Below are 26,768 nucleotides of genomic sequence, written 5' to 3' on the forward strand. Positions count from 1 at the left end.
CTGCATTGATTAATTTTCCCATGCGCAAGTGTGATTCAGATCCATGCAGCTCATGAAAGTGCAGAGTGCACACCGAGGGAAGCACGATACGGTCTTTCACGTGTTTCATTCATTTATTCTAGGTAATTTCTGGGTATTTTAGTCCATTATATATTCCGTGATGCATCCATCAGCTCAGCAGTTGGCGGGCATGGTGAGGCCGCACTTGCCTGGCAACGCCATGGCGCGTTTCATGTCGATCTTGTAGAACCTCGCCACATGCCACCGATGTTCTTCTACCGGCAAAGGCACGGCAGGTCGGCCCCTGCCAGCGCCGCGCCGCAGAAGCCGGCGCCGCCGGCTGGGGGGGACCAGCCCTCCGATGACACTATAGACAGGGTCTTATTCCATCTTCGGAGAGCCGCTGACTTCTATGTGTCAATTTACTTTCTATACCTTGGCGTGATCGACTAGAACAACCTTTGAACCGGACTCGCCGGCAGAGGTTGTTAACATTATGAATACCACTTGGTCCTCCAATTTCCCAAACATCTAAAGAACCACAGTTGATCAGACCAAATACCAACCGCATTATGAACAACCGCGTTAACACTATAAAGGGTACTCCCCCTGTTTAACAGAGGAGTGCCCTCAAAAGAAAACACAATCGTGTAGACATAAAGAACTAACAATGCAACTCCTACTAGCAATTTGAGCCAACTAATGAGCAACTCCACTAGACATCTCTATATACAATGCAGAAGCACACCCAGCACCATTTTACACTTTGATGTCCTTTATAATGACTCCATCCCGCTCTGCTCTATCTGGAGTTCGAGGGTTCAGCGCTTCCACCACAACCCTGGCACCAGCGTCTTTAATCTTAATCTAAATGTTTATGAATAAGTGCGCCACAATACAGAACGCCGAAAGCAACAAATGCATTGGAAGTAATCCTTATTTTCCTTCGAAACGCGACTCAATTCCTGTAGGACAGAAAGAAAAAAAAACTTTTGAGGAAGCGAGCAACTTCCTACAAAATTATAACTGCATATGATTGATGATAATTACGCTTTGATCTGTGATTCAATTGAAGGTTCGTCACTGGTGGTCGTCTTGGAAGAGAAAGTTCGCCCAGCCCCTGTAGCTGGACGCACAGATGCTGACTTCATGATGTGATTTATGTTTACTGAGTTCACACCAGTCCTTGAGCAGCTTCTTGTAACAAGCTCACGAGGACATGGAGAGGTGTTCAAGTACCTTGCTGTCTGCGTGTGGATTAGACAGGATAAGAAGTCAGAACATGCACCTAAAGTAAAATTTTTTTTTCCCAAACTAAGAGAAAGGAAATACCACTGCCGAACCAAGAAATCAGATTAATTCTGAAGTTCAAGATTACAGTTTTTTAGAAAGAAAAAATAACTATAGGTTCCGCTAATTTTTTCTTTCTTTTGCAAATTATGCAGGACTCAAGCATTCACTTCAGAAGGTGAGAAGCACCAGGTTAATCCTAGAACTGAACCTAGGCGAGGGTTAATCCTAGAACTGAACCTAGGCGACGTCTTCTAAAACATACAGAAATAAAGCAAGTAATCTATCAACTTACAAAGCCATGGAGCCCATTGTTATTGGGGATCGCCAGTCTAGGATGGAGACCTCCACTAAGAGCATTACTGAGAGACGCAACACCGCCTTCCTGGAACCAGCATGGAAGGAAATTTCATAAGTTTCATAATATTGCATGGAGGAGATTTCATCAATTTGCTAATATCGCATGGAAAAAAGAAACAGAGATTTCTGCAGCATGGGCTATTTATTCAGTTTGACAGATAGACTGAACGAAACAATAACAATTAAGGTTGTGTTTGGATATAGAGTGTTTTAAAAACAACAGTATCCCAAAACCATAGTATTATAACCTGTTGGCACTAATACCACAGTATACAAATACTCCCTCCGTAAAGAAATATAAGAGCGTTTAGATCACTAAAGTAGTGATCTAAACGCTCTTATATTTCTTTACGGAGGGAGTACTACAGTAATTTGCAGTATTAAAAAAAACAAGGATGTTTAGCAGTTTGCAGCATTTAGCAAAGTACAGTACATTTTTAATTTGGGGACCGCTAAAACTCAGTCGACTGAGTCTCAGTCGATGCCCCCGTTCGTTGGATCGTTTCCAGATTTAAACGATCGCTGATGTCTTGTATTGGAGTATCGGCCTGTTCTAGTGGTGCGACCGGCCCGTTATCTTTTTCTTTTCCTTTCTTTCGGCCTTTTCGTCTGTGTTGGACAGGGATACGCCATGGGCTGACCGTGACGGGCGTTGTGTGCTTTTTCTTTGTTTCTTTTGTTTTTTTTTTTGCCTTTTCTTCTTTTTAGGCTTTCTTCTAGGCTGGGCTTTTTTCCGGTGCTAGTATTTGCTGCATGGGCTTTCTTCTAGGCTGGGACAGGAGCGAGCAATGTGATCCCATTTTCTCCTGCTGGCCGTTCATCTCTCTCACATAGCCACATGCAAGTTCGTTCATCTCTCTCACATGGCCACATGCAAGTTTTTTTAACTAGACGTGGAAGACAAAGTCTGTGTGTTTTTGTTATTGTAGTAGTCTATAAACGAGCATATACATTTTTCAACATTTTTACTAATTTTTTGTTGCACAACATTTGCACGTAATCATGCCGACTGCAATTGAAAGGGTCGCAACACGTCTAAAATCAAGAGAGAGGGAGCGCCAATTGCACGTCCACACCCTGAGCTGCATTTTCATATGGGCTATAGCTTGTCTTGTGTGTGCCACCGACGTCGGAGTAACGACAAGGATTCATTTTTATTTTTTATTTTTTTGGGTGCCCAGTTGCATTCCCATTCCCTGAGTTGCAACTTCATGCGGGCCATGTCAACTATAATTGCATATCTGCCACTAGACTCGCAACTGCAAGGGTTGGCATCCGAATGCAATTCATGTCCACCCCTGAGCTGCATTTTCATTTGGGTTATAGCTTGTCATGTGTGCCGCCGCCGGAGTGACGACAAGGATGCTTTTTATTTTTTATTTTTTGGGTGTCAGTTGCATGCCCATTCACTAAGTTGCAATTGCATGCGGGCCATGTCGACTGCAATCAGTGGTGGTGCCAGGAATAAAATCATGTGTAGTCAGTTTAAAGTTGTGTAGTCTGATATAATAATTTTATGTTTTTTTGCATGATTTATACTTGATGTATTACGTTTTGCCCAAATAGCTGTGTAGTCAAGTGACTACACAGCCTAGACGTGGCTTAGCCACTGCCTACAATTGCATGTTTGTCACTAGACTCGCAATTGCAAGTGTCGGCACCCGACTGCAATTCATGTCCATCCCTGGCTGCATTTTCATATGGGTTATAGCTTGTCTTGTGTGCCGCCGCCGGCGGAGTGACGACTAAGATTCATTTTTATTTTTTATTTTTTGGGAGCCATTTGTATGCCCATTCCCTGAGTAGCAACTGCATGCGGGCCTTGTCGATTGCAATTGCATGTCTGCCACTAGACTCGCAACTGCAAGTGTCGACACCCGACTGCAATTCATGTCCACCCCCGAGCTTAATTTTTCATATGGGTTATAGCTTATCTTGTGTGTCGCCGCCGGGGTGACGATAAGGATGCATTTTTTGGTGCCAGTTGCATGCCCATTCCCTGAGTTGCAACTGCATGCGGGCCATGTCGACTGCAATTGCATGTTTGTCACTAGACTCGCAACTGCAAGTGTCGTCACCCGACTGCAATTCATGTCCACCCCTGGCTGCACTTTCATATGGGTTATAGCTTGTCTGGTGTGCCGCCGCTGCCGGAGTGACGACTAGGATTCATTTTTATTTTTTATTTTAATGGGAGCCAGTTGTATGCCCATTCCCTGAGTTGCAACCTCATGCGGGCCTTGTCGATTGCAATTGCATGTTTGCCACTAGACTCACAACTACAAGTGTTGACACCCGACTGCAATTTATGTCCACCCCCGAGCTTAATTTTTCATATGGGTTATAACTTATCTTGTGTGCCGCCGCCGCCGGAGTGACGATAAGGATGCATTTTTGGGTGCCAGTTGCATGCCCATTCCCTGAGTTGCAACTGCATGCGGGCCATGTCGACTGCAATTGCATGTCTGCCACTAGACTCGCAACTGCATGTGTTGGCAACCACCTGCAATTCATGTCCACCCCTGAGCTGCATTTTCATATGTGTTATAGCTTGTCTTGTGTGCCGCCGTCGGAGTGACGACAAGGATGCATTTTTATTTTTTATCTTTTTGGGTGCCAATTGCATGCCCATTCCCTGAGTTGCAACTGCATGCGGGCCATGTCGACTGCAATTGCATGTCTGCCACAAGACTCGCAATTGTGAGCGTCGGCACCCAATTGCAATTCATGTCCACCCCGAGCTGCATTTTCATATGGGTTATAGCTTGTCTTGTGTGTCACCGCCGCCGGAGTGACAATAAGGATGTATTTTTATTTTTGTTGTGTGCCAATTGCATGCCCATTCCTTGAGTTGCAACTGCATGCGAGCCATGTAGACTGCAATTGCATGTCTGCCACTAGACCCGCAACTGCGAGTGTTAGTACCCGACTACAATTCATGTAGATCCCTGATCAAGCCATCACACAAATCACTGATGGTGGGTTTTCTAACTCGTTTAGTCCCACAGTTGCATGTCCACCTCCTGGACATGTGATGCCATGCGAGGCTCTTCCAACATGGTTGAACTGGACTTCTGTTTTGTCAGAGGGCACCAGGAGAGGGGGTGCAATTGCATGTGTACACTAGCCTTGCAACTGCAAGCGCCGTCCCTTACTGCAATTGCATGTCTTCCAATATGATGAACTGTACTTTGATTTGCTCGGGGTGCAGTTGCATGCGTACACTAGGCATGCAACTGCAAGTGTCACCCCTCGACTGCAACAGCATGTCTTTTCAACATCGCTGTATCTAGACTTTGTTTTGTTGGAAGGGACAGCGGGAAGTCGCACCGGTGTGGCCCTGGATCTCTCAAGTCACTGGAATGTGGCCCCAATACTCAACTTCTAACGTTCTCCCAGAAATATCCAGTCGTCACTGTTTAAATTTAGACATAGAGGGGGGGGGAGGACAAGAGAAGGTCGTACATGGGGCCCATACCTCAGGTGTCTGCGACGCAGGTCGTCGGTGTCGAGATCCATGGGCACACCGGTGCAACTCCAGCCTACTCGCGCCCTGCAGAGCATGTAATGAACCTACTTGCCCAAGTAAATCAATCCCCGTCGTCGTGTCTGTGCGCCAAAATTCAGCACCCCTACCTCAATTTTCTCTCTAGGGTTCACCTATGTGTGCCAAAATTACCATTCATAGAGATGTCCCAACGCAAGAGAGTAGCCCAAATGTCAAAGTAGCGACTAAGGTGCCAACGATTTTTTTTTTGTTCTGCCTGTGTTGTGTTTTTGCTCGAGTGGAGCCCAAATTTTGGATGCTCCGAAATGGAGGGTTCCCCTTTTTCTTGGCCAGTTTTCAATGTGTCCAATAAGAAATGAAGTGGCTGAAAAATTTCAAAGTAGCTTGTGATCACTTTTTTAAGTAGCCGCCGTCAGGTTCCGAGCGCCTCTGTTTTTGTTATAACTGATGAACGGAGCTGATTGGTTTCACTAATTGAACCCAACTCTAACCAAAGTGCGCACACACACAGACCAAGCTGACTTGTGCATGCAAACAAGACAAACAAACAAACAGGGAACCGAAGGAATTCTCGTCGTTTAGGTACAGAATAGCGTTTTTAGCTGTCTCTTTCTAGGCTGTAATTTTCTTTTTCATTTTAGCAAAAAAGACAAACAAACAAACAGCCCAAACCAATAAAAAGACAAAGAAAAGACCAGAACTGAAGCCTATAACGGGGGAATTAGAACCCACTATCCAGGGAGGCAAAACGGGCCAAATCATCTCTAGGTGACATCATTCGACTGAGACTTCGCGAAGTCTCAGTGGACTGATTCCTAGACACACCCTTTTAATTTATGTCAAGTGACTTTGTTTTGAATTATGTCACATGGCTATCATTAAAAAAAAAATCCAATAACTTTGTGTCGGAGTATGCATAATTTGGTTTAGCACATGTTAACGCATGTATTACAAATCCACATTTATATATCTATGTGTGTCAAGTCTTCAACTTATGTTGTTTTAATCTACTTGTGGATAAAGCAACTATCCGCTAGATACTAGATTAAAATTTACAGGTGAAGGCTAGCTGAAGTTTCATATACATAAGAATCAGAAGGCACGAAAAAACAGATCACATAAAGGGAAAACAACAAGGCATGTAGGAACGAACAGAATGTTTCTCAATTCTCTGTTTAAAAAAGAAATGAGGTCAGAGGTAGATGCTTTAATACCCCCCAAATTACCATGGTTACGGGGAAACTCTGGGTTTGTTTAACTATGTAATCGTATTTCGTTGGATCCAAACACCTCAAAGTGATCCAGCGCAACGGTCTACTGGCGAGCTAGACGGTAGCTAGGGCCAAGAGGACAACAAGGGCGCAAGAATGGATATTTTTTTTACGATTGTGCGCCATCCTAAATTCTAGGGCTCACATTTCCTCGCCAGGGAGTTGCGTGGCGTAAAAATATGGGTTTTTTTTCAGAAACTGCGGTGCTCTCAGATACAACTCTAAAAATTAATTTCAATTTTGCTAAAGCACATCTAGGTCCTATGTCATTGATTTTATGTCAAGATTCGTGCAAGCATAATTTCTTTTATCTTTTATCCTTTTCTTTCTTGTTTGATTGAATTATTTAGGTGTGCAATAACTCTAGACAGACCAATTTGTATCCAAACGGGGCTTAAGAAATTTTCCGTGCGCAATAAGACGAAGATTGAAGGGCGGAGTATACGTACCGAGAAAGATCCGGCCAGCTGGGAGTAGGATTTCTTCAGCAACACCCGCAAGGCCATCGCGGATCGAGGCGTGGCGCTGTACAAAAATCTGCGATGCCCCCACGAACGATTTGCTCGGCCAGCTGATGAAACGATTTATTAGCCCTGCTGCATATAAACTACTCCCTCCGTTCCGAAATGTAAGTCGCTGGAGGATTCGTTCCGACCAGGTGAAAACGGTGGAATTTACATCGTTGCCCCTAGTTTGAATCGGTATCCCCATCATCTTCTTCCTCCATCCGCTAGGCCATAGCCCGCCTGTTCACCAGGACATCGTCCGCCCGCCCGCCCCTGCTTCTCCTCCGCCTGCCCCTGCTTCTCCTCCATGCGCCCAGGTCCCATGCGCTCCCAGGTCCTCGCCTCCAACAGCGATCCCAGGTCCTTGTCTCCAGCGGCGATCCCAAATCCAGGGGTGCCAAGGAGGCACACAGTAGCAGCGATCCTAGTTCCCAGGTCCAGCAGCAGCAATCCTAGGTCCCAGCTCCAGCAGCAGCGATCCCAGGTCCCAGGTCCAGCAGCAGCGATCCCAGGTCCTTAGGGCCTTATCCTGCTCCTTCTTGTTGTCCTGGGCGTGATCCTTCTTCTCTTGGGCATGTTCCTTCTCCTGCAACAACAGCAACAACAGAGATTATAGTCATACTGATCAGTAGCAGCAACAACAGCTGCTGGGTTCTTCTGTAGGTGGAGTATGACAGCAGCAGTAGTTTCACAACAGCAGCATCATCAGATTAGCAACAATAGTTGTAGCAGATCAGCAACACATAAGGAGCAGCGGAAGGTTCTGGAGAACATGCTTTACCTGTAGTACCAGCTCACCACTGACAACGGCCTCGTCGTCTCGCCTGTAGAAGATGGTTCTCCCAGACCTCAACAACACTCCACCTGAAGAAGATGAGATGATTGAAGATGCAGGAGATGGAGATATACTAAATGCAGGTATATTTCAGAATTTGTTTGACATGAACTACTCTGTTAACTGAATGGGAGTAGAACAATGCAGATATAGTACTAAATGCAGGAGTAGAACAATGGAAGTACACAATGAGGATCAAATAAAACAATGATCAGTTAAAGTTAAAGTTAAATACTCTGTTAACTCAAATGATCAAATAAAGCAATGGGAGTACACAATTTGACATGGAACGTTTTTAGTTAACTTTAACCGAATATTTCAGTTCACTAAATTTTTTTAGTTAAATTACTTGCAAGAGGAGTACACTACAGTAGCTTGCAATCCTCTTCTTGCAAGTCCTACACTAAGCAAGCACTACTGCTTGCAGGTCCTAACTTAACAGCAGCAATCACCATCAGTACTCCAAGTAATCCAAGAAAATTAATTCAAAAGGTTTAATCGTAAGCACTACAAGCAAACATGCTCAAAAGAGAAGAAACTGAATCAAATGCATGCATTGCAATACTCTACTCCGGCAAGCAAAATGCTACTGCTACTCAGTTTAATTTTAATTAAAGAAAATTAAATCAAGGAGGGCACAAGAGGAGTATTTGCAAGACAAGAGAAGAAGAGAGAAAGACGAGAAGAGAAAAGAAAAGAGAAAATCCTACACTTAATTATGAGCAGCTAAGAGAAGATGACAGCAAGAACAGAGAAGAAGATACTCCTACACTTAATTATGAGCAACTAGAGCGACGAGAGCCGCCCCTCCCCTCCCCTCCCGAGGCGCTCCCGCAGGCGTCCCCGGGAGGCAACCCTAGCGCCGCCGCCCCCGTCTCCTCGCCCCGCACCCCATCCCTCGCTGCCGCCGGTGGCGTCGCCGGCCATAGGCCGCGTGGCGCAGGAGGCGGCGGGGCGTCTTCCTCCCACGCGCAGGTGACGGGCGACGCGGGGCGCCCTCCCCTGCTCGGTGGCGCCGGGCGCCAGTCGGCCGCTGCTCTGTTTTCCTCCCTCCTCCTGGCGTCCTGGTGGACTGCCGGCGCTCCCTCCTTCCCTCCTCCCCCTCCTCCTTGGCTCGTGGGGGCTGGAGGCCCGGGGGCGTGCTGGCGGCGGATCTGGCAACCCTTGCCCAGATTCGGCTGGTGGTGGTGGTTGGCGGCGTCAGGGGTGGCCGGTGGCCCTTCCAAGGTGGCGGCGCTGCAACTAGTCCTCGTTCTACTCCGGTGGGGTGGCGGGGCATCGGCTGTTCCTGGCCAGGGCGTGGAGGCGCAGGTGGTGTGGTGGTGGTTGACGCTCTTGGCGGCCTTCTTCGGCGGCTGGGTGCGGTCGATCCGGCGGCCCTCGCCGGCGGACGGGTGGCTGCCTCTTCCTCGCAGGTTCTGGCCGGAGGCCGTGGTAGGGCGTCAGGGGTGACGCAGGGGAGGCTGCTGGAGGGACGGGTAGATCGACTACCTGTCACCGGCGCACACCCGGTCCGGACGAGCTCCGCTCCCCCCTCCCCTTTTCCTGGCCTAGTGCCTCCTTGCCGCGGACAATTGTTCGGGGCGGGTCGGTCACCGGCGGTTCCGATGGTGCTAGGGGTTTGCCGGTCGGCTCAAAGCTCGTGCCTTTGATGGTCTCCGGAGTGTCTGGATGCAAGGCGGCGGCCTTGGTGGCGGGAGCTGCTGGCTCGTGGGCGGAGCTCGTGGCTCGGGCTTGCTGTCATGGCTGCGTGGGCGGCATGGGGGTGGGCCTTCGACGATCTCGGTGGTGGTGCGGCCGACGCTCTCATCTAGGGCTGTACCTTGGACGGAGGCTGAGGGTGGTGGCCGGGGTGAAAACCTCGTCTGGCTTGGAGCCAGACCGATGGCGGCGGCGTCCATGCGTCGTTCCCTTCTTGAAGGCTCCATCGTGGTGACCCTGCATCCTTCGTGTTACTCCGGGTGAAAACCTAGATTCCCTGGATCGGGCGGTGGCGGCTCTTCGGTGCCTTTTCTTTCTTGGAAGCACCGCTTTGGAGTCCCTGGTTCGTCGAGTTGCGGCTTCGTCTCCTCGCGGTGACTCGTTCACGGTGGAGAGCTCTTTAGGCCCTTAGCTATGCTCTTCTGCCTACTTGTTGTTTGCTTTGGGGTGTTTAGAGTAGCGTTGTTGTTCGTCAGCTCCCTTGTATCTGCCTTGGGTGTGTGTGGTGTCGGGTGGTTTGCATCATGTATGTCGATCGTTGCTTTATATATAAAGCGGGGCGAAAGCCTTTTTCGGTTATGAGCAACTAAACTATTGCAAGCAATCAAGCAAGCACTACTGCTACACTTAAATGGACTAGTACTCCATACAGATGCCTACAGAAACACATTTTAATTAAATTGACTACTGCATACATTTGCATACTGAAATTGAGGGCTTTACCCATGCCTCTGTTCAGTGCAACAACATTTGACAAGGCTCTGCATAATTCTGTTGTTGGTGCTCTCCTACAGGCTCTCCATCCACAAGGAAAGTTCAATATCCATACTTTAACAAAACTAGAGAAACTACTCCATGCTTCATATGCAAATTAACAGCTCCAGTAAGATAAATAAGCATTCATTAACCGTAGCAGTCTACTCCAACTCAAGCATTCATTTAAGGAAGCTACTCCAAAATTATGAGATCACTAAAGTTTGCACCAGCATTATTCAGTCCATGAATGATTGCAAACTGAAGGGACATCTGAATTTGACTGGATATCTTAGCTGAATCTGATTGAATTATTCAGTCCATGAATGATCTTAGGAGTAGTAACAATCCTAACAAAATCCTTAACTGCATTTGACTGAATTATATGCACCAGCATTATTCAGTCCATGCTAAAGTCTGAGAGTTCTGCAGTTTTATCTTGACTGAATTATGCACGGGAGCATAACATGGAAGCATAACATTTGAGATTTTTGCAGTTTTATCTTAAGTTGCAGCAAGCATAACATGGAGCATAGCAGAGCATAACATGGAGTACCTTCCATGGTGACCAAGGAAGAAGTAGAGTCCGAGAAGCGGTGGTTAGGGAGGGCAGCACGCATGATGCATCAGGGAGCGCAGCGGCCTGCATGTCCATATCTTAGCTGCTGCTGTTGGTGGCTCTTCCATGGCATCGACCTGGTCATGGAGACGGGGGTCAGAGAGGGAGGGAGAAGAGACGGGGGTGGGTCAGAGAGAGATAAGAGGAAGGATTTGTAACCATGGATCCATGGCTGCCTGAGCTCGCTGGCTAGGGATTCGGGTCCTCCGCCGACGCGGTTGTGTGGTCGTGGAGGAGGACGGCGCTGCTACGGCGTCGAGACGCGCGGATCCAACTTCAGTGCACGCGGATCCATCCTCCGCCGCCCAGAAGCTCGTCGACGGCGCCTAAAAAAGCAAGCTTTTGACCTACGGTGCGGTGTGCGCGGCCGGAGGAAACAGGGTGCGCGGTGGGAGGAAACAGAGTGCGCGGTGGTGGCGAGGAGAGGCCGGCGAACGACGACGAGGAGAGGCCGGCGACGACGGGGATCTGGAGGGGATCGAGAAGGGGGTGGGTGAGAGGGGAACCAGAGAGAGTGAGCTCGAGTTGGTGAGGTGAACGAACGAGAGGGCATTTCTGGAAAGTGGAAAATATTCGTAGCGTAACAAAATTTGCACGTCGAATGCTTAAACGACTTACATTTCGGTACAGAGGGAGTACGTGTGATCAGGAGGCAAGACCTTGCGCGGTACCGGAGGTCGATCCGTGTTTGGATTCAGTTATTACAGGTCCGCCGCCGCTCCCGCAGCTTCCGGAATCCAGAGCAGAGAGGAGAGGAGATAGGTCTCCTTGCGACGCCAGCGAACGCAACGGATATGGGCCAGAAAAATATTAAAAGCCCATCTTTGCCAGCGGCTCGCCGGATGAAAACTGAAACCTGATGGCGCGTGTAGCGCCAGTACAGGCGTTTACGCCAACTGGCGCATACCCTCCCCTGCGTTCGATCCAAATTGGCTGACCCGTTAAGAGTTTTTCGAACGACAGCCTTGTTCCGGTTTTGGCCAGCTTCCAGAAGCTTCCCAGGCCGGTTTTGAGAAGCTCCCAGTCCGGTTTTTCTATGCCGTTTTTCTATATGTTTTTGTTCCTTTTTTTTGTTTTTTCTCTCAAGTTTTTTTATTTTTTCCTTTTTTTAAATTATGAAATATTATCAAATTCTCAACCTTTTATATTTTTTATTACGTGATTTTTTTCAAATTCGAAAACATTCTTAAAAATCTATATATTTTTTAATTCGTGAACCTTTTCTTCAAAACACGCGAACTTTCTTTCAAATGCATACAACAACCTTTTGATTAGGGGTATCCTCAATAGTGTGGTTAGTGTTAGTAGGCGCGGTGTGTACAACAAACTTATACAAACTGATACTCCCTCCGTCCTAAAATAAGTGACTCAACTTTGTACTAACTTTAGTACAACTTTGTACTAACTTTAGTACAAAGTACTAACTTTAGTACAAAGTTGAGTCACTTATTTTGGGATGAAGGGAGTACAATGGTGTTTTTTTTAAATATGTCCAGCCGGCTCATGGGAGTGCGACTTGTCCTATGGAAGTGTTGTTGAGGGTGGTGCCAGGCACACGAAACACTTAGACACCCCTTTTGGCCCACAACTCCAGACTAGTACGAGCCTTAGAAGGTCCCTTGGACTTCGAATCTAAGCTTTCCTAACTCTCCTGAAGAAAGCTAGTAAGGGAGAGTGACCTTCCTCTTAAGGTTATTTAAGAGTGAGTGAGTGATTTACATGCTAGGGGGGGGGGGCTTATATAACCTAGGGATTCTTGACAAATGACCAAGCATACCCATAAAGAAAGGAGGTGGAAGGGTAAATCTAGATAAGTTTTTGTCCTTTGGCCCATGTGCCTTTAGTTGGGATATATAATTCGTACATTTTTTCACTATATTTTAGTAGTTACTTCACACATAAAACATTTCATACTTATAAACTACAACCAATAAATGAAATAAAATCTTGTTTTCACTAAGTCATACAAATGAACTTACTAATACACTCACATAACAATGAATTTCGGTCTTTGTAACTTAAGACAATTACTTTTACTTATATACAGAAACGGTCATGACTAATATCAGTGTTTTCGATGTTCATGGAAATTTTCCGCGGGTCGATGGTTTAGAGACCAGAGATGTGTACGTCCCAAAATACATTAGCTTGGTGAGAACCACCAAGAGGAAGTTGCAACTTTAGTACAAGTTACATACATGCATACCATGGCCTTGATGGAGATGCACTTGTATAAGGAAGAGGAAATGAGCATGTTGAATGTGCATGTATTGCCTAGGGAGAGTTCCATGTGTGTGCATGCTGGCCCGTACATGTTGATCCGGGAGTGCATGCTGGCTCATACACTAGCCCATTTGATCTAGAAAAAAGAAGAGATAATTTTCTCAGAAAGAAGGCACCAAATTCGCTCGCAAAAAAAGAGCTACTTTCGTTGACATGTTTTAGGGCTCCTTTGGTTTGTAGGGTAGGAATATCACAGGAATAGGAATCTTGTAGGTAATTTGTCATGTATCTCAAATCCTATGAATAGGAATAGGAAAAGAGATGTTTTTTTGGTTCACATGATAGGATTTTTACATTGAGTCTAAAACCTCCTTTGGTTCATGGGATAATAATAGTATAGGAATAGGAAAATCATAAGAAGTGAGATGGCATGCATCTCACTTCATATAGAAAAAGACATGTCATTTGATGTATAGAATAGGAATTTTTTCATTGAGTCTAGGCTAATGTTTTTTTCCTTTGAAATGTGAAGGATTGAATCATATCCATAGGAATAGGAACCCATTCCTACTTCAAAGGATTTTTTCCTACAAATTTTCTATCCTTTACAATTCCTACAAAATTCCTATGATCCAAAGGAGGCATAAGGCAACCCAAATGATAAGTGCCACACGTGTGGCACAAAGCAACATGGTACAAACGCCCCCATCGTCATCCATTTTGCCACATCAAACAGATGACATCAGCGATTTTTTTTTGTTTTCCGGACTTAAACATGTTTTATCTCTTAAATAGGAAACCGATTAAAAATCCCTTTTCATCATTAAATCCGTCTTGACGAGATCTTCAAAACTAGATCCCATATCAATTATGTTTCGATGACTTTTAGTTGCCATGATGTTACACTGAAGTTGCCATAGTGTTTACACTAAAGTTGTCATGATATGTTTCATCTATTTTTTCTAGATTTAAAGCTGCCATTTTATTTAAACTATTTTCACGATTTTTTTATTAATTGACCATGGCAATTTTTAGTAATTAACCACGGCAAATTGAATTAATGTATCATGGCAATTTTTAGTAATTCATCATGGCAAATTTAGTTTATAGGTCATGGCAACTTTAATTTATAGATGTAAGTGCATCTAGTGCCACCCCTAGTTAGTTTTGGAGTATTGACGACAAACGTGGTTGAGGGACTAATGTGTTTGTGAGATTCACGGGAGAACCCAGGTAGAAGTCCCTCATTAATTCGGTTTACCTATCATAGATGGCCCCTAAAAATGTATGAAGACATTGAAGACAATGGTGGTTCATGAAGACATACACGTCGAAGATAATGACGTGTGAAGACATTCACTTGAAGATAATGAAGTGTGAAGACGTAGTTTCTTTCGTTGTTTCATTTTCTTCTTTCTTGAGTCATATGAACCGCCGAACTGTCAAGTGGGGTCCAAGTGAACAAAGTCAGAAAACTTATGTGATGCTCAACCCAAATCCTATGTCTTCGAGCGAAGACAAATGAGAGCAAATCTTATCCAGAGTTGGGTAAGTCATCTTTGCTTGTAGCCCAAGTCAAGCTGCCGCGTGTGTTTGAAATCCGACCGTTGGACACGTGTCGGTTCCTTAGTGACCCAGGGTCATTTCGGACATATCCTGTCGGGTTGCCTCCTGGCTATAAATAGCCCACCCCCTACACCATAAATTGGTGGTTGCTCAGAGTTAGTGCACGACTTTTGTCGTTTGAGAGCAACCCACCTCCGAAGCCTTTGAGAGAGAATCCTTGCAAGGACAAAACCCAAAACACCCAAAGCCCAAAGATTGTTGGCATCACTGAAGTCTTTCTGTCTGCGTGATCTGAAGACTTATTACACTTGAAGACTGTGTATCTTCCAGTCGGTTAGGCGTCGCGTTCTGAGGATTCAAGAGTCATTGTGGATCGCCGGTGAACGAAGTCTGTGAAGGTTTGGAAGTCTACCTTGAAGACTTACCTGAGTGATTGGGTGAGGACTAAGTGACCTTAGCTCAAGGGGAATAAGGTGAAGACGTGGTCTTCTGAGTTCAAGCTCAGCCTCCCTAACCAGACGTATAGTTGTCACAGCAACTGGAACTAGTCTACCAAATCCTTGTCTTCACCAAGCAACTGGTTCTATCCCCTCCCTCCTTTAATTACTGTTTAGCTTCGTGAAGTCATTGCTTGCTTGCCTGATCTGTTTGACTTCATTGTGTGAAGACTTTCACTTCGTACACTTGTTTAGCTTCATACTGTCTTCCTATTCCGATCTGTTCTACCTTGCATCTATTTGTGTTCGTGCTTTCATTGTTCTGCTTACTTGACTATGGCCTGTCTAGTGTAGTTTATCTTTCGCTGCATACTGTGTAGGTGTTGTTTGATTGTCTGTCTTCGAAGACATTGCTTTTTCGAAGACTTTCATAAAAATCGCCTATTCACCCCCTCTAGTCGATAACTAGCACTTTCAATTGGTATCAGAGCAAGGTGCTCCCTTGTTCTGTGTGATTCGGTTTAACCACCTGGAGTTTTAGCTATGTCGACTACAGGGATAATCAAGGTCTTCGCTGCGTGCCCCGTCTTTGATGGCACTGATTACCCCTACTGGAAGAATAAGATGCGCATGCATCTTAAAGCCATTGACAATGACCTCTGTTATGTCGTCAAGACTGGAGTTCCCAAAGTTGGTGAAGGTGTCACCGCTGCTGACGTGAAGGGATTCACGCAATTGGATTCAACCGCCAAGAACATCATTTGTGGTCATCTGACCAAAGGGCAGTATGAGCGTGTGAGTACTCTAGAGTCTGCAAAGCTAGTCTGGGACTGTCTGTCCAAAGTCAACGAAGGCGTCTCAACTCAGAGAGACTCAAGAATTGATGTGCTTCGCAATCTCTTCAACCGCTTCAAAAGGCTTGACAATGAAAATGTCCAGCACACCTTTGACCGTCTTATTGATATCACCAATGAGCTTCGTGCTCTTGGTGCCACTGAGATCACCAAGCATGAAGTCGTGAAGAAACTACTGAGATCACTTGACAACTCATTTGACACTCTAGCCTTGATGATCCAAGAACGTCCTGACTTCAAGGATCTCGACCCATCTGACATACTTGAGAGGCTCAATACACATGAGTTCCAGCTATCTGAGAAGAGAGATATCTATGGCCCCAACTATGGCCGATCCCGTGATTTGAAGGCAAAGGTTGTTTCCTCGTCTGAAGAATCTGAATGCAGTTCTGATGATCCTGAAGATATTGGCAAAGAGCTAGCAATGCTTATGTGAAAATTCCAAAATTTCTCCAAGAAGAATCGCTTCGGAAGGTCTTCAAAATCCAGCTCCAAGAATGTTGAGGCTTCCTCTCATGACTACAAGAAGAGAACCTATCACAAATGCAAGAAGACAGGTCATTACATATCTGAATGTCCTCAATGGGAAAAGGAAGCCAAGAAAATGAAGAAGAGTAAGGAATATGACTCTAACGATAAGAAGAAGAAGAAATCCTCAAAGTCTTCATCTCACAAGAAGAGTTCATCTGGCAAGGCTCGTGCGTTCATTGGCAAGGAAATGGATTCAGAGGAGGAGTCTGCTTCTGAGGAGGCGAAGGTGGAGTTTAAGGAGGAGTCTGATTCAGGCGTGGCAAGCCTAGCTCTAGCTTCGGCTTTCGCCGCCAAGTCTATCTTCAACATTGAAGACAATGGTCACGTCGTCGACGCTGAAGCCAATGATGGCGATGACTCTACTCCCACCCACTGCTTCATGGTAAGAGGTGCTAAGGTAAACTCACGCGATGCTTACTTTCAGACATGCAATGAAGTTGACTCTGAATGTGAATCCAAACCCAGCTATAAAACTCTTGCTAAAATTGCAACTGAGCAACAAACTGCTATGGAAAAGATTCAAAAATTGCTAGACAAAAGCGATGACCTGTTGGACGAGGAAATAATCAAACTCAGTCCTTAATCGAAGACATAAAAAATCTTCGAATTAAGTATGAGGACCTAGAAAGTCATCATGAAACCCTCTCAGCTGATCATGAGAAACTTTCATGTGATTATGTTCAAAGGAAGCAAGATCTAGAGAAACTGAGAGCGTCTCATGAAGATCTTCAAAAGGAAAACGATTCACTACTCGCTCAACAGATCAGTACCGCTCAGGAAGAGTTTGTGCCACCTTGCTTAAAATGTCTTGAGCGTGATAATGTTGTCTCTGTTGCTGAATGTTCGAATGCTTCTGAAGTTGCAATATCTTCTACTGCTGATGTGGCGACTAACCCTCATCTAAGGATACCACTACTATTGCTGATGAGAATGCCAGGTTGAAGACATTGCTTGAAACAGGCATGTACAAAAGCCTCAAAGGGCAGACTCTATGTGATGTCCTCAGAAAGCAGATTCTAAACCAAAACCCTAGAAAAGGGGGTGTTGGTTTCGAGAGGAACATGAATGCTGATGGGTCCTACTGGAAGTCTGAGTAGTATCCCAAAACCACTTGGGTTGATGCAAATGGCCCTTTAGTGGATCCATCCACCTTATCTGGTTTCACATCCTATCATCATTGATGAGTCCTTTGACTCTAACTATAAACTATTCAAGAACCAGAATGGTGAAGTGTTTGCCAGGTTTATTGGAACTAACTGCAGGAATGGGCCACCTATGAAGATCTGGGTTCCTAAAAGTCATCTTGTGAACCTTCCCGTGAATGTCATCATGACCCCACCAGGGAATAAGACAAACCCCAGACCAAAGGCTTCATATGGCTCAAAGGCTTCATACAGACAGAGCACCTCACAAGGTCACCCTAACGCCAATGTTTTGCAGGGAAACTGTCATCATACTCATGAATATGAGCATGTTTCTTCGCCGCTATGCTCACAAATCAAATAACTTTTCTGCATATTCATTTGAGTATTATTCTCCTCCCACAAAACTATTTGCTAGGGCTTCAAAGCCAAAATTCTCTGATGCTGCACTTAGACTCATTGCTTCTAAGCCACCCCTTAAGATGTGGGTGGTTAAGAAGAATTAACTTCTTTTGCAGGGTCGGGTCTCCAGGAGAAAATTATTGACTTCTGAAGACAAGGCTGGAGACCTGAAAAATCTTGTTGGGCGCAAGATAAAATTTGAAAATGGTCTTACCATTTAGTTTGCCCATGGTTTTCTTGATGATCGTCCTACCATATCCTCAACTATGCTTACCTATGATGAACGGCTCTATCATCGATACATGTTTGTTCTTCACAATACTCTTGGTGAATCCTATCCTACTAACTGCACTGTAGGGTACAACTCCGAAAGCTACTGAATGGATCATGGATAGTGGATGCACTAACCACATGACTGGTGACTGAAGTCTTCTCATGGATTCCACTCTTCGACCATCTACAAAAAGCCACATCACATTTGCTGACACTGGTAAAAGCAAGGTATTGGGTCTAGGTAGGGTTGCTATCTCAAAGGATCAACACATGGATAAAGTGATGCTTGTTGAATCCCTTAGATACAAGCTCATGTCCGTGTCAATGCTTTGTGATCTTGACACGATTGTGATATTTGGAAAATATCGATGTCTTGTGCTAATGGCTTCTGACAAATCTAAAGTCTTTGAAGGTTATCGAAAGGATGATCTGTATATGGTAGATTTCTCCGCAGGACCACAACTTGCCGTATGTCTTCTAGCAAAAGCTTCAGAGTGCTGGCTTTGGCATTGAAGGCTAGGGCATGCAAGCATGAGGAACTTGCACACTCTTGTGAAGAAGAAGCACATCATTGGCATCGAGGGCGTCAAGTTCAAGAAGGACCATCTATGTGGTGCTTGCGGAGCCGGGAAGATGACTAGGGCAAAACATCCCACAAAGACAATCATGACGACTTCACGTCCATTCGAGCTGCTGCACATGGACTTATTTGTACCTACTCACTACTCTACCCTTACTACCACTGCTCATCTTTATGGCTTCGTGATTGTTGATGATTACTGTAGATATACTTGGGTGCATATAATTCTCTACAAGACTAAAGTGCAGGATGTCTTCAGACGATTCGCAAATCGTGCCATGACCAACTATGACGTCAAGATCAAGCACATCAGGAGTGACAATGGCACCGAATTCAAGAATACCGGCCTCGACACTTATCTTGATACTCTTGGCATCACACATGAGTTATTAACTCCATATACTCCTCAGCAGAATGGCATCGTGGAGTGCAAGAACATGACTCTTGTTGAGATGGCTCGCACTATACTTGATGAATACAAGACTCCACGAAAGTTCTGGCCTGAAGCTATTGATACTTCATACCACATCATCAACAGAGTTTACCTTCACAAATTCTTCAAGAAGACATCTTATGAACTACTAACTGGTAAGAAGCCAAATGTAAGTTATTTCAAAGTCTTCGGTGCTAGGTGCCGGATCAAGGATCGACATCACACTTCCAAATTTGCATCGAAAGCACATGAAGGTTTTATGCTTGGTTACGGAAAGGATTCGCACACCTACAGAGTCTTCAACCTCTTTCACTATAAAGTGGTTGAAACTATGGATGTGCGGTTCGATGAGACTAACGGCTCGCAAAGAGAGCACCTGCCAAATGTGCTAGATGAAGCTTCTCCTAGTGAATCTATCAAGCTAATGGGTACTGGAGAAATCATACCCACCGAGGAACAAGCAGAAGAGGAAGTTGTCATTCCTGCTCCTACTCAACGTGAAGACAATCCTGATCCTGAAGACAATGCTGAAGATGAAGACAATAATCATCAAGGGCAAAGTCTTCACCCTGTTCATGCTCGGGTCGCTAATGAAGTTCAGATTGAGAAGATTATCGATAGCATCAATGCACCTGGTCCACTGACTCGATCAAGAGCTAGGCAACTAGCTAACTTCTGTGGGCACTTTGCATTCGTCTCCATATACGAACCCAAGAAAGTTGATGAAGCTTTATGTAACCAGAATGGACTCAAGCTATGCAAGAAGAGCTTCAACAATTTGAGCTCAACAACGTCTAGGAGCTAGTCAAGCGTCTTGATCCTCGCAAGCACAATATCATTGCCACAAAATGGATCTATCGCAACAAACAAGATGAACATGGACAAGTCGTCAGAAACAAATCTCGTCTCGTTGCTCAAGGTTACACACAAGTAGAGGGAATTGACTTCGATGAAACCTTTGCTCATCTGGCTAGACTTGAAGCCATTCGCATACTGCTAGCCTATGCAAATCACAACAATATTCTTCTTTACCAAATGGATGTGAAGAGTGCCTTCCTCAATGGAAAAATTGAAGAAGAAGTTTATGTTGCTCAACCACCTGGTTTTGAAGATCCAAAGCATCCTGACATGGTCTACAAGCTCAACAAGGCACTGTATGGCCTCAAACAAGCACCACGAGCTTGGTATGACACACTCAAAGAATTTCTGAAGAGCAAAGGCTTCAAACCTGGTTCTCTAGATCCCACCATCTTCATGAAGACATATGATGGAGAGCTATTTGTATGCCAAATCTATGTGGATGACATTATCTTTGGCTGCACTGACAAAAGATACAATGATGAATTCAGTCATATGATGCAAGAGCAATATCAGATGTCCATCATGGGGGAGCTGAAATTCTTTCTAGGTCTTCAAATCCGTCAACAGAGCAATGGCATGTTCATATCTCAAGAAAAATATCTCAAAGATTGCCTGAAGAAGTTTGGAATGCAAGACTGCAAAGGCTACACGATGCCAGTGCCAACCAAAGGTCAATTGGGCTCCGATGACAATGGCAAAGAGTTTGATCAAAAGGTAACCGCTCCATGATTGGTTCTTTATTGTACTATGTGCATCTAGGCCACATATAATGCTTAGCGTTTGCATGTGTGCCCGATTCCAAGCGGCACCAAAGGAGTCGCATCACCTCGCCGTGAAGTGAATACTTCGATATTTGGCTCATAGCCCAACGCTAGGATTATGGTATCCGAAGGGCTCAGAGTTTGATCTAGTTGGATTCTCAGATGCTAATTATGCTGTGACAAGGTTGACCGCAAGTCCACATCAGGCACATGTCACTTTCTTGGACGGTCACTAGTCTATTGGTCTTCAAAGAAGCAGAACTGTGTGTCATTTTCTTGGACGGTCACTGCTGAAGCTAAATACATTGCTGCTGGATCTTGTTGTGCTCAGCTTCTCTGGATGAAGCAAACTCTCAAGGACTATGGCATCAACAAGAAGAAGGTGCCCCTCTACTCCGACAATGAAAGCGCCATCAAGATTGCTCACAATCCAGTTCAGCACTTGAAGACGAAGCACATTCAGATCCGTCATCACTTTCTCAGAGATCATGTGTTGAAGGAAGACATTGATATCATTCACGTCAACACTGAAGAACAATTGGAAGATATCTTCACAAAGCCCTTGGATAAGAAGAGGTTTTGCAAGCTGCGGTGTGAGCTAAATATCTTAGAATCCTCAAATGTCTTGTGAATGGACACACATCCTAACGCTTATGCATGTTGATGACTTAGGTGCACAACACACGAAGTAACATATGTCTTCAATCCATGAAGATATACACTCTAAGTGTGAAGACATTAATGTGGAAATTGACTTCAGAGCGCCATGATAATTGTGTGCTGTGTCTGGGTCTAATACTTCCTATATGGTGGGTAACGCCACCACCAATCTTTCTTGAAGATTTTAGTTTGGTCTCACGTTGCATTATCTTCATAGTTGATATGTCTTCAACATTGGTTTATCTTCATGATATATCATCACAAAGTTTGATTTGGAGTTCATTGCCTATCTATCTATCTATCTATATATGTCCTATCCTCTACAGCATTCATTTATAGTTATGTCCTCAAGTGCTATTTTCAGCACAAGTGAATATGATCGGACCCTAAACCCATCTATGCTTATCTCTCCTACTATCTCTGAATCTTCATATGCATTCTGTTGACACGTGTCGATTGTCTTCACTGTGTCCTTGTCAGTCAAAGATTAAGAGACAAACTTTTAAAACACATTTAATATCCTTATCCTTTTTGCCTAAATCCAGAGAAGATGAAACGACCTCCCGTCTTACCAGGTGAACGTGGGATCGTGGCACACTTTTTAAACTGTTGCATGCATGCCACGCGTCGCCCAGATGTGTAACGCCATGGGTAGCTGAATCATTTCACTGCTCCACCTCCCTCCTTATAAGTACTCAGCTGTCGCGGTCACTATTTCCTTACTCCCCTCGCTGTCTCGCTCAAAACCCTAGCACCGTCGCTAGCTCTCGGCGTTGCCGAAGATGAAGCGCTTCGCTGTCGTGACTTCTTCGTTGTCGTCTTGATGCCGGCCGCGGACCTCTTCATCCCGCTGCCGCCATAGGTGTCTTCGGCCGCCAAGTTAGGGCGCGGGAGATCGGACTACTCGGCCTCCGTCCCAACTCGTCTAGCAGTTCCTCGACTGTTCTTGTGCGGTAATTAAAAGCTTACTTTTTACCGCATGCGTGATCCGCTAAACTTTCTTTATCTTCGGAAAGTTGTTTTGCCACTTTCAAATCTGGATCTTCCATTATCTGCATCTCATTATTTGTAAGTACTTTCACTTATGCTTCACAACTAGTTTGATTCCTCGCTTGTACCTATTCGTGGATTCGTACAAATCTGGAACCAACTTATCTCTATAAGTGAATGTCTTCAAACTGAATTCATCTTCAAAATTCTCTAAGAATGCATATGACCTCTCCTACTTCCCTCGTATCTCTAATGCTGTCACAGGTACATGTCTGTGGGCGAGTCTCTTGGTTCTCATAGTCTGTATTCATTTGCAGACTTCTTACAACATCACATTGAATCTCCTGAAGCCAGTTCTTGTCTGACCAGTAAAGCGAAGCCGATCAGTTTTGTGAAGCCAATGGCAGGTGAAAAATCTGTAAAGAAAGGGGGCAGATAGCACCATGATAGTATTGCAAAGGACCTGTCTCTAGATCTTTTCGAGTTGTACAAATCTGATCCTGAAGAAAGTTATGGAAAGTGCAAATCACGCGTTCAATGGATTCGCAGGTACTGGGCCTAACAATGGTTTCTGTATAACTTCGTGCCCCCAGAGTACGCTGACAAGAACGCTGTGAGGCCACCTTGGGATAACATTGTGTACAAAAAGCTTCATCCCAAGACCAAGCCTGAAGGCATTCAGCAAGGCTTCTTTTCGTGTATGGTAAGGCGGCCAATGCCTCAGAATGCCGACCCATCCAGCTTACGATGGTGTCGTGAAGATGATCTGTTTGAAGCCAACTATTAGTTCGCCAGGGCCTCTGCTGTACAAAACAAGTAGGACTATGGGATTAACTTCAACCCAGGTCCAACTAAACTAAGGCCTGACGGCAGCTGTGAAGCCGAACCCAATCTTATTGGCCCCTTCAACAACTTCGATGGGTTTCTTACATTGCTGAGCAACGAGCTAGTGTTGAAGCTGCTCATGATGAGCCATAGTCCGAAGACCCAGAACCCCTGAAGCCAGTGAAGAAGCCAAAGGCTTCAAAATATGCATCTACACCAAAAGCTTCAAGAGTGCAGCCATTGAAAATTGCACCTCCTGAATCCAGTGTGCATTCTAAAGACTTGTCTCGCACTTCTGTGAAGACAAAGAAAATCTCAGGGCACGGTCTTACTCCCGCAAGCATTTTGCGCAATGAGGAAGACGTGATTGATCTGTCCAGTGATGAAGATCTTGCTGATGATGCCCTTGAGCTGCTGATCAAGAGCAAGCAGGAGGCCGAAATCTTCAGGGATTTGCCTCTATTTGATGTTGATATATTGAACAATTTCATTGATGAATGGTTTGAAGATACTCCTCTCACCATTGATGATCTGCAACTTCCCATTGACATCAGCGTCACATTCCAGGGCTGCATAGCCAAATAACTTGCTATTGCTCAGAAAGTTGTTAAGCAGAAAAACAAAATTGACCCTGAGAAAGCTCTCCTCAAGAAGCACATGGCAAAGCTCAGTGTGGCTGATGTTCAGAACTTTAAGAAGATGATGGATGGCCTGAAGGCTGAGTTTCATAAGCGTCGTGATGAAGCCAATGAAGGAAATATGCCCTAGAGGCAATAATAAAGTTATTATTTTATTTCCTTATATCATGATAAATGTTTATTATTCATGCTAGAATTGTATTAACCGGAAACTTAGTACATGTGTGAATACATAGACAAACAGAGTGTCACTAGTATGCCTCTACTTGACTAGCTCGTTGAATCAAAGATGGTTAAGTTTCCTAGCCATAGACATGAGTTGTCATTTGATTAACGGGATCACATCATTAGAGAATGATGTGATTGACTTGACCCATCCCATTAGCTTAGCACTTGATCGTTTAGTATATTGCTATTGCTTTCTTCATGAGTTATACATGTTCCTATGACTATGAGATTATGCAACTCCCGAATACCGGAGGAACACTTTGTGAGCTACCAAACATCACAATGTAACTGGGTGAGGTGCTCTACAGGTGTCTCCGATGGTACTTGTTGAGTTGGCATAGATCGAGATTAGGATTTGTCACTCCAATTGTCGGAGAGGTATCTCTGGGCCCTCTCGGTAATGCAAATCACTATAAGCCTTGCAAGCAATGTGACTAATGAGTTAGTTGCGGGATGATGCATTACGGAACGAGTAAAGAGACTTGCCGGTAACGAGATTGAACTAGGTATTGAGATACCGACGATCGAATCTTGGGCAAGTAACATACCGATGACAAAGGGAACAACGTATGTTGTTTTGCGGTTTGACCGATAAAGATCTTTGTAGGATATGTAGGAACCAATATGAGCATCCAGGTTCCGCTATTGGTTATTGACCGGAGATGAGTCTCGGTCATGTCTACATAGTTCTCGAACCCATAGGGTCCGCACGCTTAACGTTTGGTGACGATCGGTATTATGAGTTTATATGTTTTGATGTACCGAAGGTAGTTCAGAGTCCCGGATATGATCACGTACATGACGAGGAGTCTCGAAATGGTCGAGACGTAAAGATCGATATATTGGAAGCCTATGTTTGGACATCAGAATGGTTCCGGATGAGTTCGGGCATTTGCCGGAGTACCGGGAGGTTACCAGAACCCCCCGGGGAGTATACGGGCCTTATTGGGCCTTAGTGGAATAGAGGAGAGGAAGGGAAAAGGTGGAGGGCGCGCCCCCGTAGCCCAATCCGAATTGGGTCGGGGCCGCCCCCCTTCCTTCCCTCTCTCCTCCCCTTCCTTCTCTCCTACTCCTACTACTTGGAAGGGGGGAATCCTACTCCTGGTAGGAGTAGGACTCCCCAGGGCGCGCCATAGTAGAGGGACGGCCCTCCCCTCCTCCACTCCTTTATATACGGGGGAGGGGGGCACCCCATGGACACACAAGTTGACCATTGATCTTTTAGCCGTGTGCGGTGCCCCCCTCCACCATAATCCACCTCGATCATATCGTTGCAGTGCTTAGGCGAAGCCCTGCGCCGGTAGCTTCATCATCACCGTCATCACACTGTCGTACTGACGAAGCTCTCCCTCGACACTCTGCTGGATCATGAGTTCGTGAGATGTCACCGAGCCGAACGTGTGCAGATCGCGGAGGTGCCGTACTTTCGGTACTAGGATCGGTCGATCGTGAAGACGTACGACTACATCAACCGCGTTGTCATAATGCTTCCGCTTACGGTCTACGAGGGTACGTGGACACCACTCTCCCCTCTCGTTGCTATGCATCACCATGATCTTGCGTGTGCGTAGGAATTTTTTTGAAATGACTACGTTCCCCAACAGTGGTATCAGAGCCAGGTTTATGCGTAGATGTTATATGCACGAGTAGAACACAAGTGAGTTGTGGGTGATAATAGTCATACTTCTTACCAGCATGGCATACTTTGATTCGGTGGTATTGTTGGATGAAGTGGCCCGAACCGACATTAGGCGTACGCTTACGCGAGACTGATTCTACCGACATGCTTCGCACACAGGTGGCTGGCGGGTGTCAGTTTCTCCAACTTTAGTTGAATCGAGTGTGGCTACGCCCGGTCCTTGTCGAAGGTTAAAACAACACATACTTGACGAAAAATCGTTGTGGTTTTGATGCATAGGTAAGAACGGATCTTGCTCAGCCCGTAGCAGCCACGTAAAACTTGCAACAACAAAGTAGAGGACGTCTAACTTGTTTTTGCAGGGCATGTTGTGATGTGATATGGTCAAGACATGATGCTAAATTTTATTGTATGAGATGATCATGTTTTGCAACGGAGTTATCGGCAACTGGCAGGAGCCATATGGTTGTCGCTTTATTGTATGAAATGCAATCGCCATGTAATTGCTTTATTTTATCACTAAGCGGTAGCGATAGTCGTAGAAGCAATAGTTGGCGAGACAACAACGATGCTATAATGGAGATCAAGGTGTCGCGCTGGTGACGATGGTGATCATGACGGTGCTTTGGAGATGGAGATCAAAGGCACAAGATGATGATGGCCATATCATATCACTTATATTGATTGCATGTGATGTTTATCCTTTATGCATCTTATTTGCTTAGTTCGACGGTAGCATTATAAGACGATCTTTCACTAAATTTCAAGGTACAAGTGTTCTCCCTGAGTATGCACCGTTGTGGAAGTTCGTCATGCCGAGACACCACGTGATGATCGGGTGTGATAAGCTCTACGTTCACATACAACGGGTGCAAGCCAGTT

At 45.2% G+C, this 26,768-nt stretch overlaps 1 protein-coding gene across 9 annotated transcripts; it reads right to left on the reverse strand.

Moving 5' to 3' along the window:
* Positions 1 to 570: 570 nt before the first annotated feature.
* Positions 571 to 11,755, reverse strand: LOC123164808 (uncharacterized). Of its 9 annotated transcripts, XM_044582388.1 has the most exons (8): positions 11,003 to 11,419; positions 10,781 to 10,920; positions 7,717 to 7,799; positions 6,879 to 7,521; positions 5,129 to 5,203; positions 1,586 to 1,675; positions 1,051 to 1,247; positions 571 to 965 (listed from the first exon to the last, which is right to left on the reverse strand). In XM_044582388.1, exons 4-8 carry the CDS (start codon positions 6,933 to 6,935, stop codon positions 959 to 961), a joined length of 426 nt encoding a protein of 141 aa, XP_044438323.1. In that variant the 5' UTR covers positions 6,936 to 7,521; positions 7,717 to 7,799; positions 10,781 to 10,920; positions 11,003 to 11,419; the 3' UTR covers positions 571 to 958. The 9 variants fall into 9 exon arrangements, with proteins under 9 accessions (XP_044438323.1, XP_044438327.1, XP_044438326.1 ...); XM_044582392.1 differs by lacking the exons at positions 7,717 to 7,799; positions 10,781 to 10,920; positions 11,003 to 11,419 and adding an exon at positions 11,515 to 11,755 and having other exon boundaries at positions 6,879 to 7,000; XM_044582391.1 differs by lacking the exons at positions 7,717 to 7,799; positions 10,781 to 10,920; positions 11,003 to 11,419 and adding an exon at positions 11,503 to 11,749 and having other exon boundaries at positions 6,879 to 7,000.
* Between the last annotated feature and the right edge of the window lie 15,013 nt (positions 11,756 to 26,768).

Source organism: Triticum aestivum, chromosome 7D (genome assembly GCF_018294505.1).
Source record: "Triticum aestivum cultivar Chinese Spring chromosome 7D, IWGSC CS RefSeq v2.1, whole genome shotgun sequence".
Lineage (NCBI taxonomy): Eukaryota > Viridiplantae > Streptophyta > Magnoliopsida > Poales > Poaceae > Triticum > Triticum aestivum.

Coding starts and splice junctions, on each gene's coding strand:
- LOC123164808 (XM_044582392.1), bottom strand. CDS start 6,935: ATGGCCTTGCGGGTGTTGCTGAAGAAATCCTACTCCCAGCTGGCCGGA. Junction 5,204..6,878: donor AGCTGGCCGGATCTTTCTCG/GTACGTATACTC, acceptor CATGCTCTGCAG/GGCGCGAGTAGGCTGGAGTT. Junction 1,248..1,585: donor ACAATGGGCTCCATGGCTTT/GTAAGTTGATAG, acceptor ATCCACACGCAG/ACAGCAAGGTACTTGAACAC.